At 39.3% G+C, this 16,090-nt stretch overlaps 1 protein-coding gene across 1 annotated transcript in view; it reads left to right on the forward strand.

Moving 5' to 3' along the window:
* The window catches only part of LOC105035089 (BEACH domain-containing protein C2), a 158,950-nt gene that overhangs the window by 25,701 nt on the left and 117,159 nt on the right, over positions 1-16,090 (forward strand). The window contains exon 12 of the mRNA XM_073256460.1: positions 12,307-12,391. Coding sequence (XP_073112561.1) covers positions 12,307-12,391 — 85 coding nt within the window. The remainder of the gene's footprint in view (positions 1-12,306; positions 12,392-16,090) is intronic.

Raw genomic sequence — 16,090 nt, forward strand, 5'->3', positions numbered from 1 at the left:
CTCAAAAATGGTGCAATTTTGGATCTAAGTTTAATTAATACCATGTCTCTTCTACTAGATCAGCATGTTGTTTTATTTCCTCCATTTGAACTTAGCATTTGCTGCTATGTGCTTCCAATGGTTATACTTGGATCCTTTGATGTCCCATTTAATGAGGTCCATGCTTGTCATCAAGCAATGTTGATGCATTCTCATTCATTATATTTCTGTAATGAACTACTGAAGGCTGAAGCTTCATATGCTTTTACCAATTTCTAGAATTACTCATTCAAATTTTGTTGCACATCCAACTCTGCATTTTTGTCCTTGCCACAGTGCCCGGATTTAATGCCCCATTAGTGCATAGCTTGATTATGTGGAATAATAATGTATTTATTTCCATATATTTTTTAACCAATCTAATATACTTATTAGCTAAGGCATTTTTGCTTTTGTCTATGGATATAATATATTTTGTCTTCTTCCTTTCCTTTTTATGTAGCAATTCTGTTTCAACTTTCAAAATTATGGGGCTGCATGTGGTCATGGAGTAAGTTAACTTAGTTGGAATAGTTTAACTCAAGGTTTGCATAGCTAATACTGGGTGTCGTGCTAGCTGGCCGATGCATACCAGAACAGGCAGAGAGAGAGAGACAGAGAGTACTTGCCTGGCCCTCACCATGGATGGTGGTAACGGTGGTGGTAGGGTTTTTCTCTAGGAGGTAGCAGAGGCGCGGTTGTCGGATAGGGACAGGAAGAGAATGCTTAATTCAGAGTTCTTCCACTCTCCCATCCCAAATAGAGTGTGAGAGAGAGGTATGGGGGAGAGAGGAGAGGGGGATTAGAGATAGGGAGGGAGAGGGAGACTAAGTGGGAGAGGAGGATTTGAGAGAGGGAGAGTGGAGATGAGCATTGGAGAACGGGAGAGAGAGGGAAGGGGACAGGCACTCTCGATTCGCGATTGGGAGAGTTTGGCCAAGATCCTAGCCTTTAGCTGTTTCGAGGTGCTGAAAACCATTCCAGCTAGGGATCGGACCAATTCAATATGTGATGAACCACCTGGTTTGGGATGGTTCGGTGGTCTTTAGTTTACCTCCCTCCTGACTCACTTTATTATTGAATAAACTACACCCTAGAAGGTGGAATAATTTTCTTCTAGTTTGGTGGAAAAGTAGCTTTACCATCTTTTTTTAAAATATCCTCTTTGCACTGGGAATGCATTAGTTATTTTTCTAGTGCTTGGTGGTTTATACTGGAATAAATGTGTTAAAGGGGCCTTTGTCCCATTTAATACTCGTTTATGTTATGATAGTTGAATAATTAGTTGTAATCTGTTACTGAACTGTTGGTTAGTTACCCTGTGTCAGGCAGGAAACTTGTAACTATTAAAAGAGAACACAAGGCACATTATACCTCAATTGTGAAATGATGAATAAACTGAATCTTCTTGATTCTTTCCAGCTGATCTCCCTCTTCTATTCTTCTTTTCCTTCTTTCTTTTCTTGAATCCTCTGTGAATCTCAAGCTTCTCTCATTTTCTCTCTTAATCTATTTCTAAAATTCCATTTGTGACATTTGGTATTAGAGCCTCAATCCTGCGATCACTGTAATTCTTAGCCATTTATAACCTTAGTTTGCCCAAGATTCATCTTCTGTAACAAGAACGAAATGGTGTCAAAGGTTGTGGAAGAGCAGATCAAGAATCTGCAGCAACAAGTGAGTGAAGTTCAAAACAGTAATGTGACTCATGTGGAAGAATTGAAGGATCAAATTGCAGCATTAAAGAGTGATTTTAAGGACATTGTCAAGGTGATGGAAGATTTGAAGAATATGGTATTGGGGAAGGCAACAACAGAAGAGGGCATAACAGGGAAAGCTACCAACTCTTCTAATCCGGCATCCAATGTAGTGATCGATCTCAATAAAAGGCTGTTACCAACTCCAGGAAGAAGGGAGATGGATATTTCTCAATCTCTACAAGGGAGTCAAGGTCATGGTGGAATGCCAAAATTGCCGAAATTAGATTTTCCAATCTTTGAAGGGGAGCAACCCAGATCTTGGATCTGCAAATACAATAGGTACTTTAAGTTGTATCAAGTCCCAGAAAATCAGAAATTAGATATTGCTGCTATGTTCTTGGCAGAGAAGGTGGATAATTGGTACCAAGGGTATGTGTCTCAGCAAGGACTGGTTACTTGGGAAAAGTTTACTGTTGATGTATGCAAAAGATTTGGAGATAGAGCTTTGATAGATGTTGTGGAGGAGTTTAACAAGTTTAAGCAAAAGGTTAGTGTGGATGAATATCAAGAAGATTCAGTTTATTCATCATTTCACAACTGAGGTATAATGTGCCTTGTGTTCTCATTTAATAGTTAGTTAGAAGTTTCCTACCTGACACAGAGTAACTAACCAACAGTTCAGTAACAGATTACAACTAATTATTCAACTATCATAACAGTTTAATCCCTAACTAAATACAGCCTAGATGCCTTATGTCCATGCTACTGTAAGAAAGTTATGAACCATGTCAATGTGATCTTGGTTCATGAGTTAGAGACATATCCTTTCAGGTCAATTTTGGACTTAAGCTTGTAGAGATGCTTGATTTATAATGTTGTGGTTCTTGTGAATTTCATTGGCATACATGAGAAAATTGTTTCATACATAACTAGAAAAATTGTTGAATACTTTTTGCAATTATTGATATAATTATTTGTATCATATGTCTATATATCTGTATTTTAGTGTAAAGACACAGATTGATATTTTGCGAAAATGTCACATCATTTTAGGGTGTATCTCTCCCATTGTCCACTGTTACCTATTTTAACATTTTTAGATTCACTTTGCAGAGTCAAGCTTTCCCTATGGAAAACTTATTTGAAGTGTCACCAGATAAATTATTCCCTAGCTGTCTGCACCATGCAAGGTGCTCAAGTCATGGTTGGCCGTATTGCCTGAAACCGAATCGATGAGGAACCTGGATCGTTCACCTTGTTGGTTTGGTACATTGGCCAAACCGCCACCGGTTCAATTATAAACCCTCCAAGTCCTAGTTCATTTATAACCCCCCCCCCCTCTCTCGGCTTGCTATTATTTGATAGAAGCAATGGCCCCCTTTCCAGCTTGTGATGGTTTTTGATTGCATCCCTCCCTACTCAATCGGTGCTGCTCGCCCCATCATCGGTAAGTGTTCTCTCTCTCCCCCCCCCCCCCCCAACACACTAGGGTTAGGATTTCCCTTGGCCCTCCTTCCCTTCTCTCCCCCCCTCTCCCCCCCACTAAGGTTACAGTTTATCCATCAGCACTCCCCCTTCCTCTTGCCCTCTTCCTCTCCCCCTCCCTTCCTCCTGTTCTCCCCCTTCCCCTTCCACTTCCTTGTTTTCGGTATGCCTTGGTTTGGCATCATACGGACTTGTACCATACTGAACCCAGTTGCTGGCTGGTATTACCTCTGGTACTGGTTTGGCGAACTTTGATTCAAGTGAACGACACAACCAAACATAAAACTACATATGAGACACTTTTCTACATAACATAATTGCATGTTTTAAATTATGAATATAATATGTTCATTGAACTAAAGATAGATGTAAAAGTTGACGTGTTATTAGTTAATTTAATCTACACATATTAAAGGCCTTCTAGCTGTCACAAGTCATTACTTGTTAAATGAGTTGCATAAAACAACATATGGCCATTGAAAGGCAAAGTATCCTGCTAAACTTGCCGAAAGGCAAAGTATCCTGCTAAACTTGCCAATGCCCCAATTCGAAGTCCAATCCTTTTTGTTTACCTATATAGCATGAAATTTACGAATTTTGGATGAGTTAGATCTTTTCTGATTTTCTCTAAGAATTGCAGTTTAAATATTGCCATTTAATTTGTTTATCTCTAGCAAGCACCAAGAAGTCTTGTGCTTATAGTCCTCCCTTCAAGTTGGCCTGTGGTATCATGGTGTCAGAGATCTCCTTGCTCCTTAATTTGATACCTCTCCTGCATCTGCTGTTACAATTAAACAGAGATTTTTTTCTTAAGAACCATCAAATTACATATTATCATGCTCCTTTTGTTTATTTGCCTGCAGTTCATTTACACTGCATGTCGAAAATTTTCTTGTGCAATGATTGCATAAGATAACTACCTTCAATTAGGCTCTCAATTATGGAAGCCTAGTTGGTAGCACACACACCATGCGTGTGGCTAGGGGCAGTACTTTATGTGGCTCATTTTTATTTTGCTTTAGCTGGCATTTTTGAGGGTTCATGTCATGCCAGGCTGATACTTGGCATGCAATGTTGCAAGATATCTACAAATTAAAGACACATAATTGGCATGCTAAGACACATTACCTTGTTCACATTTTCTAGTCTAGCATATTTTCACTAATGCTAGCCTGTAGATATATTTTAAGCACATAAATATATTCTTTTGTTAAAGTTTTAGAAATCTAACATCATGAATCATCTTGAAGTAAAATATGATAAAAATAACATTGAATAACTGTACGGTTCAGAGATGGACTAGAGTTAACATGAGGCTGATCCATAAAGATCAAAAATTTTTTATTTAACCTGACTAGATATTAAGGGGGAGTAAAGATAGATTTAGGAAATGCTTGATCTGACCATACGATAGGAATAGGTATGGTACTCAAGCGCAAGTGGAGCGAAACCTTTGGATTGCATCATGGGTGACCCTTATTCCTCTCATTCATGCTTCCTCATCCATACGTTCTGGCTGAGAGCCAGGGATTGAGTAAACTCCCCGCCACCTTGCAGATCTCAATCTAGCGACGGCACCTGGGACCAAACTGACTGCTGCTGCTGCCCTTCGGGCACGCCTCCTACGCTTACAGAACTGCAAAGAGCCGACGTACACATCAACAACACAAAAAAGCTCAGAACTAATCTAGCGACTATAGGGAAAATAACTATGGAGCAAAATAGTAAGATGCATGTGACATAAGTGATGTCTGTGGATAAATATCCAGCTCTTTCTCCAAAAAACATGTCAATTCTGTCTTGAATCTAATCAAGAATGCCTCAATTTCTTGGATAGTCAAAGTTGATCAGTTGTTTCTTTTCAGAGAACATCAAACAACTGCATCCGGCTTCTGGTCCAATAAGTAGCAATAAAAGCTGGGATATGTGGCACACCATATTGTGCCCCTACAAGTCCTTCCAGGACTTTATGTACAGTAAGATAGTACATAATACAGACTGTCCAACACTCTAATTCTTATTTCTCCGAAGGATGGCATGCCGCTGGTTTGTGATACTGGCAAGGCAGATGCCAGATACTGTGGTTGAGCCAGTATTGCACCTGTGCCGCATGCTATAATGCATTGGCAGGGCATCCATGGTGCTGTGCCACGCCCTGCAAACCAGTGCTTGTTTTTCTTACTATCTTGTTGCACCTTGTTAACTTGATTGATTGAATATGAATTATGTTGTCTATATCATATTATGTCTGGCAGCTAAAATTATAGCTGTACTTTTTTGCTTGCATGGAGATCCAACAAGCCTACTCTCTTCGAGCAGTCACTGCCTAGCAACTTATTAAAGTATTCTTCATTTTGCCTTGCCATACAAGGCTTTACCATCCGTATTTATGGTGCATTAATGTTGTCAATTCTCTAAGCATCTTTTAGGTTTACCAACTTTTAGATATCTTTCCTCCCTTATTAAGTTTTACAAAATTGAGCATTTTGGTAAGGAAGGAATTGGTGAGTATCAAAATGGTTGGAGTAAGCTGTCAATTTCTCATAGGTTTGCAAATATTTACTCACTAATTTATTCAAAGCTAGTTGAAATATTTTATGGTATTTATCATTTCCTCCAAAAAACAGTGAGGAAGGTTTCAAAAATTGTATATAAGCGATGAGGTAGGTTTATAAGATTGTATATAACAGTAAGGAAGGTTTATAAGATTGTATATTGGTGAAGGAAGAGAATATTTTTCATATTTCTTTCAGCCTCTCAAAGGACCTTTGTAGACTACTAGATACAATGTACTTGGACACGTTACTAGATACAATATACTTGGACACATATTAAATATGGTGAGAACTTAATATATGGTTATAACCAAAAAAACATCGTTTAAATAGATATTTCAGAGATAAGTTGTTCCAGAGGAACAACATAAGCTAAACTACTACTCTACTCTAATTCTAATACTTTTTCTCAAGTTGGAGCATATACATCAACGAAGCTCAGCTTGGAACATATAGTAGAAAACCTAGTAGAGTTGAGAGCTTTGGTGAAGATGTCTGCGAGTTGATTTGCTGAACTCGTGAAGGGTGTCATAATCTTGCCATTCAAAATAGCTTCTCGAATAAAGTGGCAGTCCACCTCTATATGTTTAGTCTGCTCATGAAAGACTGGATTATTAGCAATATAAATCGCTGTTTGATTGTCACAATGCATAACCTTAGGCTTTGTATAGATAACCCCTAAATCCTCCATAAAGGACTTAAGCCACATTATTTCATAAGTAGTATGGGCCATTGCTCTGTACTCTGCCTCTGCACTGGATCTAGCCATCATATTTTGTTTGCTTCTTCATGTGACTAAGTTTCCTCCAATATAAGTACAATAGCCAGAAGTCGAGTGCCAATCATCCGCAAATCTTGCATAATCTGCATCAGAGTAGGCCTCCATGTCAAGATGTCCATATTTCTTGAAAAGTAGTCCTTTCCTTGGAGAGCCTTTTATATAATGGAGAATTCTGAGGGCTGCTTCCCAATGTCCTTTCTTTGGCTTGTGCATATACTAGCTGACCAGTCCAATTGCAAAAGAAATATCTGACCATGTAATGGTGAGGTATATCAATTTTCCAACCAGTCGACAGTATTTAGCTGGATCTGGAAAATTCTCATCATTTTTAGAGGGGTTGTTGTGACTGGTAACCATGGGAGTGCTGACAGGCTTATAGCCAAGAAATTCGGTTTTTGCTAGCAAGTCAAGTGCATACTTTCTCTGAGAAAGACTAATTTTATCAGCACAGTAAGCAATCTTAAGACCTAAGAAGTACCTTGGCCTGTCGAGATCCTTGATAATAAAATGAGATTGAATATATTGTTTGACTTCAGCGATGCCCTCAGTATCATCACTAGTGAGGAGGATATCATCTACATAAACTAGTACAACAATTCCCTGTGAACTTTTTCGGACAAGATCGAGTGATCAAGCTGCGAGCATTGGAGTCCTACACTGGCAATAACATTTGTGAACTTGTTAAATAAGCACGAGGGCTCTGCTTCAACCCATAGATGGCCTTCTTGAGCTTGCATAGCCAATTCTCTCCTTGAGCAACATACCAGGTGATTGCTCCATATAGACATCCTCAAGAAGATCACCATAAAGAAATGCATTCTTGACATCTATTTGAAAAACAGGCCAAGCTCGATTAACAGCAATAGAGAATACAATCGAACAGAATTCATCCGAGCCATAGGAGAAAAAGTCTTATAATAATCAATCCCGTAAGTCTAAGTAAACCTCTTGGCCACCAAACGAGCCTTGTATCTGTCAATAGACCCATCTGGTAGGTGTTTGATAGTAAACACCCATTTGCACGCAACATACTGAACATCCACAAGAGGGGGCACAAGCTCCCAAGTACCATGGCTGGTAAGAGCATTCATCTCTTCATCCATAGTGGCTTTCCAAGCTAGATCAAATAATGCTTCCGAATAAGACTTGGGAATAGACACTGAGGATATAGATAAGGCAAAATGGCGAAAAGAGGGGCTGAAATGGTCCAGGGAGACATAATTAGTAATAGAGTGCGAGGTACATGTATGTTTGCACTTGCGTAGAGCAATAAGAAGATCAAGATCAGATACCTCAGGATCTGGACCCGAAGCCGGAGAAGGCAAATTGGAGTGAACATGAGTTATAGGTTTCTGGCGGCGTCGATAAACCTGTAAAATAGAAGGTACTGTTGGCAGTCTCTGAGGGCTGCTTAGGATCCGAGGAAGGGACAACTTGTAGTGGAGCTGGTGTAGGTAGAGGTCCAGATGAGGGTATCAATGGAGCCTCGGAAGGAGAAAGAATGAGACAGATTCAAAGAAAGTAACATCAGCAAAAACAAAGTGATGCCGGACAATTGGATCATAACACCTATACCCCTTTTGTGTGCGGGAGTAATCCAAGAAAACACACTTAATAGATCGAGGAGATAGTTTGTCAATTTCAGGGCCGAGCAAGTGAACGAAGCAGACAACCAAACACCCGAGGATTTAGTGGAAACAGAGACTTGTTCGGATAAAAACAAGAGAAGGGTGTCTGACCAGCAAGAACAGAAGATGGGAGACGATTAACAAGGTAGCAAGCACTAAGAATAGCATCCCCCAATATTTTTTAGGCACATGCATCTGAAACATTAAGGTGCGGGCCATATTTAGGAGGGTACAATTCTTACATTCAACAATCCCATTCTATTAAGAAGTATATGCACAGAAGGTTTGATGAATAATACCTTTAGAAGCACAACTTTTTTTAAACAAAGAGTTTGCAAATTCCAAGGCATTATCTATGCGAAGAGTCTTAATGGACACAGAAAATTGAGTCTTTATTTTCATATAGAATTTTTTGAATATACTGAAGACATCAGATCGACTCCGAAAAAGATATACCTAAGTGATCCGAGAACAATCATCAATGAAGGCAACAAAGTAGCGAAACTCAAAACGGGATGACATAAGACTCGGACCTCAGATGTCCGAATGAATAATCTCAGGAGTATTACTCTGATTATTGACACTAGAAGAAAAAAACACACGATGGTGCTTGTCAAACTTACAAGCAGCATATGGCAAATGGGACAAAGTAGAAGGAACAGACACGTTTACTCAACGATGAGATATCAGGATGGTCGAGTTTGCAATGCCAAAGAGATCCAAATCCTGAGCAGCAAGAGAAGCAGCAATAGCGGTAGTAGGTTCTGCATCCAGATAGTAGAGATCCCGCAACTCATGTCCACCACCAATCTGTTTCTCGATCCGAAGATCCTGAAAGACACAGTAGGAAGGAAAAAATTAATTGAACAGTCCAAAGAGCGGGTGAGATGATTTATGGATGGAAGACTAACAAAAAAATTAGGAACATAGAGAACTCTATCAAGAGGTAAAGAAGAGGAGGCAACCACTGACCCCTCTCCCAGAACATGAGAGGAGCCATCAGCAATAGATACAGGAGGATGAGTAGAAGAAAGGGACAGTGAAAAATAGAGACCGATTACCTATCATATGGGTGGAGGCATCAGAGTCTAGAAGCCAGGACTTATCATGGGCAGCAGCCGACGTAGATCCAGAAGATGGAGATGCAAGGAATGAAGAGGTATGTGGCTGCAATAATCTATCATACTCCACCTTAGTGAGTGTAATAATATCGCTCGTGGTCTCAGAAATAGGGACAGCACTAGTAGGAGCAACAACAACCGGTTTAGCGGTCTCTGGCTTACCAAACTTTTGCTAGCACCGCTCAGAAGGATGGTTAGTGCGAGTGCAGTGAATACACGGAGAAAAATTGTGACCACGACCTCGGCCACGTCCCCTAGAAGTAGCATGGGCACATTGGTCAGTAGGTGTAGGAGAAAATTTAGAAGCAGCCGTGGTAGTAGATACTTGGAGCACATAAGCAAGGGCACTAGTCAATGATGGGACAGCAGAGTCAGATAAGAGAGACTGTCAAACATGATCGAGACTATCATCCAATCCATAGAGAAACTTGGCTACAAAGAATTTTTCATGTTGTTGCTTCAAGACTATCACATCAATAGTAATGGGATGATAAATAGTCAGTTCATCTCACTTGCCTTTAAGTGCAGCAAAGTAGTTATTGACAGATTGCCCATCTTGATGAAGATTAAAGATCTCATATAGGGCATAAACAGAGGATTTGTTCTCCATACGAGGGAAAGAAAGTACTTTTCGTCTATCTGATCTCCTTGACCTGAGTCTCAGAGTCTCGGTTTTAGCGATATTTCTTCTCGTCCCCACTGAAGGAAAGGCTTCTTTCGCTTCTTCCTATCCAGGGTCAAAGTCAAAACCATATATAGCTTATTCAAAGAATAGTAAACCATTACTTATGTTATCACCCAACACTTGCTCGGACCACTTTCCTCTGCTCATCTCCATTGAAGAGAGTTTTCCTAGACATCCCAGCCCTTTCCTTCTGGCAATGTGGACTTGCATGCAGCTTTAATATTCTTCTCATGCCCACACATCCTTGAGAGCATCCCACATATCTTTCGCAATAGATAGAAACATAATATTGGCACTTACCGAGGATTCACAGCTATTCAAAAGCTAAGTGATAACTACATAGTCATCATCCTCCACTTATCCACAATTTTAGTTGCCCTCTCACCATCAGAAGACTTGGAGGAAGAGGAGGCATTAGGAGGGGCGTTGGTGAGATGTTTTAACTTGTGTTGAGAACAAACAAAGAAATGGAAGGCCTGAGCCTAGAGGACATAATTAGCACTATTCAAGTTGATTGTGGTGCCTAAAGGAATGGATTTTGGGACTTCCAAAGATGACGCCATATAGATCCGAGGATAACAGTAGCAGGACATAAGGAAGAGGAGTCCTGATCACAGCATAGATAAGAGGACCAGGGAATCTACACCATGATCAGGGCCAAAATAGTAGAGAAAACCCAAAGGCTGCGGGAAGGAGAGGAAGATGGCTAGGGTTTGCTTTGATGCCATATTGAAGGAAGAGAATATTTTTTATATTTCTTTCAGTCTCTCAAAGGGCCTTTAGAGACTACTAGATACAATGTACTTGGATATATTACTAGATACAATGTACTTGGACACATACTAAATATGGTGAGAACTTAATGATGGTTATAACCAAAAAAAACATCCTTTAAATAGACATTTCAGAGATAAGTTGTTACAGAGGAATAAGAGGAACAACATAAGCTAAACTACTACTCTACTTTAATTCTAACATATATGATGGTGTTGCATATGGTTAAGTGGTTAAACAACCAAGGCAAGTGAGAGAGAAATTGAAGGGAGGGTGAAATTGACAGCATTTCGTTGGTGCTTCTGTTCTCTTAATTCTTGTTACCATGGATGCTCTGCTACCTAACTTTGAGGAAGAAAAGGCTTAAACGAGCTAGGGAAAATTAGGAAAAGAACTATCACCAGTCTAGTTTATGATCATTAAAGCCTCAAAAGTAAATCCCACTAAAATGGGATGGTATCATGGTATTCCGTACTAGTCCAAACCGGTTGGTACACTCCGTACAGAACCGTGCCGGTGGAGAGCCGGTTCGATTCAGATCAGATTTTCGACAAATGGGCTAAACCGGTCGGTTCGGTACGGTATCGGCTTGAACTGCACGATACCGGATGGTTCGATCCGGTTCGAGGCTGGTTTGGTCTGGTTTTCTTTTTTTTTTTTGTGTCGGTGGATGGAATTTTTTTTGATATGGTATGGTACAATCTGGTGCGGTACAGTATGGTATCGTATTGGACGGCAACCAGCATGGGTTCCGGTACCGAGTCTATGAATCTTGAATGGTATCATTGGTAATGTAACATTCCAACAGGAAACCAGGACTAGGACACTTGTGGGACACTGCTAGCTATTTCTAACCATAAAAAGAGGGAGAGCAGTAGGTGGGCTAGCTCTCTCTATATGTGGCATGGTCACAAGGGGCAGTGCATGCAGAGACTGAGAAAGACTGAGGGAAACAGATGGGGGAGAATGAGAAAGGAAGGGAGAGGATAAAGGAGGGGAAGGAGGGCAGATTCAACCTGCCGTTACAGCGATCTGGCTTCCTTGATGTGGGAACCTCTTCAAAGAATATCAATATTTACTCAAATACTCATTTGGGAGAAAAAAATTCAAAAAACAAAAAAAAAGAACAAACAAAAGCCAGAAAAGGCATTGTGGTGTGGTACAAAGATGCCAGATCATCCTGATAGTTGGGAAGGTATGCGGTACTGGTATTTTAAACCTTCTATTGCATAAAGATAAACTAATGCTGATCCCAATCGTGCTAGAGATAATAGAGAAATGCCTCAGCAGTAGTTAGAGAACATAGGACGAATTTTCCATGGCTGCTTTATTAGGTTAAGCATACATGGACTTATATTAGAAGTTAATACCATTAGTGAATCTTTTACTCAATGACGATGTCCTATTGGATATTTGTCAGAGGTCTAAGACTCATTTTTGGTTTAATTTGTTTTATTTTTGATGCTGTTCTTCTGTTGTATCAGAATTTTGTAGATCATGCTCTCTGAATATTAGTGTCTTTAAACAATTTACTCTAATAGTATGCCTATGATGTACAGTGTACTTGCACCAATTCTAAACATGCCAATATCTGAATCCAAGAGACAAAGGGTGTTGGTTGCATGTTCTGTCCTTTACTCCGAGGTTAGTTAAATTTGTCTTCTCTTCCAATTTCTCCAACTAAGCAAAATATATTTACTTCTCTTTCTTGGGAACGACTTACTGATATGCCTAAACATGATCACAGATTTCAACTTGCAAGCATGCCATAAACTTACATATTTCTGTTTTAATGGTCTTTCTGGTTACTAAATTCAGTCTGCAATGCTACTTCTCTATCCAATAAATATATGACTTGCTCTACTTTATTGTATCTAAACTGTGACTATAACTTTATTTCTTTGGGAACAATTGCAACTTGCTTTTCTCCTCTCCTATCAATTTGATGTTCTTGTAACAAAGAGTCTGTTCTGTGCGATCTATTCTTTCTTTCTTAAAGATTAAAAGAGCTGAAGCAGAGATATGATACGGAACTTGAAGAATAAATATATGATTGGATATCTTTCTTTTCCTTCAAAAGTTTATGACCAAAAGATACCCCAAAGAGAGCATTACTATATTGTAGATCTTTATCAGTATTATTTAGGCAAATGAAGAATGTACAAGGTTATGATAACTTTAATGAGGAGAATAGAGTGAGATGCATATTAGTTGTGTAATCGGCAGTAGTGAACTGTAAAGCATGACTGACACTATTGTGTGGCTAAAAATATTGGTGTAGTAAAGAAAAGAATGGTGTGATGGTGACATGGTAAAATGAGAAAATCAGAATGAGTATGTTGGGAAGTTTAGGTTTTCCATTAATTGATAGACATGATATGGCCATGTTCTAGATGAAAGTGGATTTTGTTTTGTGATCTAAAAATTGTATTTTGTGTTCTTCAATTTTTATAGAGTTTTTCTGTTGTTTTAGAACAATATTGATGGAAATGAATGTCTCTCTTCTCTATTTGCCTGCACAAGTTTTACTATATAATGCATCATGGATCATAAAAGGACTGTTTTAGCCTCCATGATACAGTTAATTAAGTTTAGCAATGCTTCAATGACATCCAGCTTTGACAATCGCCAAACTATGTGCATAAAGGAAAGACAGTTTGCCATTCAAACAATTTCAAGATGAATTTACCTATACTTTTTGAGGGAGTTTGGAACAATGTCCATGAGCAAACTGTGCTGGCATTATTTTTAAGATCATCAACCTTATCAAAGTGAAATAGTAACAGATTTCTATGTGTATGGTGGGTGCCAAAATTGCCAATTAGGAATGATATTCTGAGTGGCCCTTCTGTTTGACATGAAGAAGTAATATGGGGGTATTTTAGTATATCATTATCTGATTATTTTTTGGATCTGGTTGTTCTATTGGCATAGCATTAACACAACTTCACTGACCAAGAATTAGCAACTGCTAGTTCATTCCATAAAGAGAGAGAAAGCACTGCGAATCATATCACTTTCTTAAAGAATGTCACTGACAAGAAGAATGAAGAGAGAGATTTGAATCATGATGAGTGATTTCTTGAAGGTATTGAACATATTTCATTAATAATAGGTGTAATTTCTTCTTGGCAGTGTAATTCTTTTCCAATAATTCTTTTGGCAAGTCCTTTTCTGTTTGTTAACAGTGAGCTATATTTCTTTTTAACTCCATTTTTGTTCCTTTCCCTTTTTTAACTCAAAATTTATCCCTCTGTTGCTTTGAGGAGCTGCATGTTAGCATAATTTTAGTGCAATAGTTGCATTATTGCAGGCTGACTCCTGTCAGGTTAATGTTAGTGGCTTTAGTGCAATTAGTGCAAGATTTATTACTAGCAACCATGTGGTAGATCTCTGTATTCTTCTATGATCTGAAGTGATTCTACACTGCAGCCATATTGATATGACCCTGAGGTCCCTGACTTCCAGTTCTATATGAACAAGTTTCTTGATCTCCTATTTAACTCACTAGATGTATCTTATTTCTCTTTTGCATATTGTTTAAATATTAGATCTCTACGTTGAATCAATTCTGAGCATCATATCCTGTTATCTATGTATCAATCTGATGCAGCTTAAGGCCATGTTTCGATGGAGAGAGAGAGAAGACGCATGAAACAAGAGAACAGCAAGGAAGAAGAAGAAAACTCTCTTCCAAAATTTTTATTAGATACTCATGAAAGTAAATTCAACTGTCAACAACGAAGGCCTATAGGGCCATATTTATAGAATAAAAATCCTAACTCGATAGCAAAAAGGAATTTGAAACAAAATAGGAAAAGGAATAAGACTGCAACTAAGACTTCAAATTCGTCGAGGATTCTTTCGGGCTCCTATTGACCTGTCAAACAATAGAATTAGATTCCAAAATTTGATGTGACGGTGAAGTGCAGGCTTGTAGGGGCTCGAAAAGAGCTTTCCGAATTGGGGTCATAATAACAATTCTGACATCAGATGAGAAAGTTATGCCTATTCTAGCGTGGTAGTGTCAAAATCGGTAGGATCAAGGGCAGTCAGCTTGATTTTCGATCTTTCGGATCCGGTCCCTTGATTCCAGGTACTGATCAGTTAGGACGTCTGCATCATCCTCCCTAGACTGGAAAGAACTCGTCCTCAGTTAGAAGCCTCATCTAAAGAATCACCTGTATAGGGAATTAAATGCTTCAACTGATAAGCATTGTCATTGATCTTTTTGATGATCTCAAGCGGACCAATTTTGCGTTGGCTCAACTTATTGTATTCATCAATAGGGTACCGATCCTTGGTCAGAATAGCCCATACATAGTTGCCAACTTCAAAAGTTATCTTCTTATGATACTTGTCGGCGGCCTTTTTATATTTAGCATTACTGACCTCGATTTGCTCCTTGATGGATCAATGGATGGCTTGGATTTCTTCAGTCAATTTTTAGCCTTCTTATTGAATCGCCCTGTGGAAGTGATTGGAGTCAAGTCCAGAGTACTATTTGGGTTTAACCTCTAGACCACCTAGAACAGATTGTAATCTGTGGTCCGATTCACCGAACAGTTGAAGGCAAATTCAGCCTGCACCAAGGTCAAGTCCCACTGCTTTGATCATTCACCAGTAAGGCTCTTCAATAGATTCTCTAGGCTATTGTTAAGTGACTCGGTCTGACCATCCATCTCAGGGTAATAACTTGAGCTGAATTGCAGGGATGTGCCCAACCTTTTTCATAGACTCCTCTAGAAGTGGCTCATAAATCTTGTATCTCGGTAAAAATGTAATGGTCTTGGACACTCCATGTAGACGCGCAATCTCCTTGAAGAATAGTTAGGCAACATTAGATGCATCTAGTGTTTTGCAATAGGCTATGAAGTGCGCTATCTTTGAGAATCAATCCACAACCACGAGCACTAAATTGCATTGTCTTTGAGTCACAGGTAGCCCCAACACAAAATCTAGACTGACCTCCTCCCAAGGACGATTAAGAATCGGCAAAGGGGTATACAATCTAGTATTAGTTGACATCTCCTTCGACATTTGGCACATCCAGGAACGCTGCATATGTCGGATCACATCATGCTTCATCTTGAGCCAGTTGTATTTGCTGTGAGTCAGCATGAGGGTCTTCTCTCTACCGAAGTGGCCTTCTGCATGGAGCTCTTGTACAATCTTCTCCCACAAAGAACAATCGGGAATACAGAGCTACACCATGAAATAAAAAATCATCATGCAATTGATAATCAACTCGATCATGAGCTTGGACCTCCTGTAGAATACTGGCAAAGTATGGATCATTGGCATAGAGATCCTTTAATGCATCAAAATCTAGCACCTCCATCC

This window comes from Elaeis guineensis, chromosome 4 (assembly GCF_000442705.2).
Source record: "Elaeis guineensis isolate ETL-2024a chromosome 4, EG11, whole genome shotgun sequence".
NCBI classification, from domain to species: domain Eukaryota; kingdom Viridiplantae; phylum Streptophyta; class Magnoliopsida; order Arecales; family Arecaceae; genus Elaeis; species Elaeis guineensis.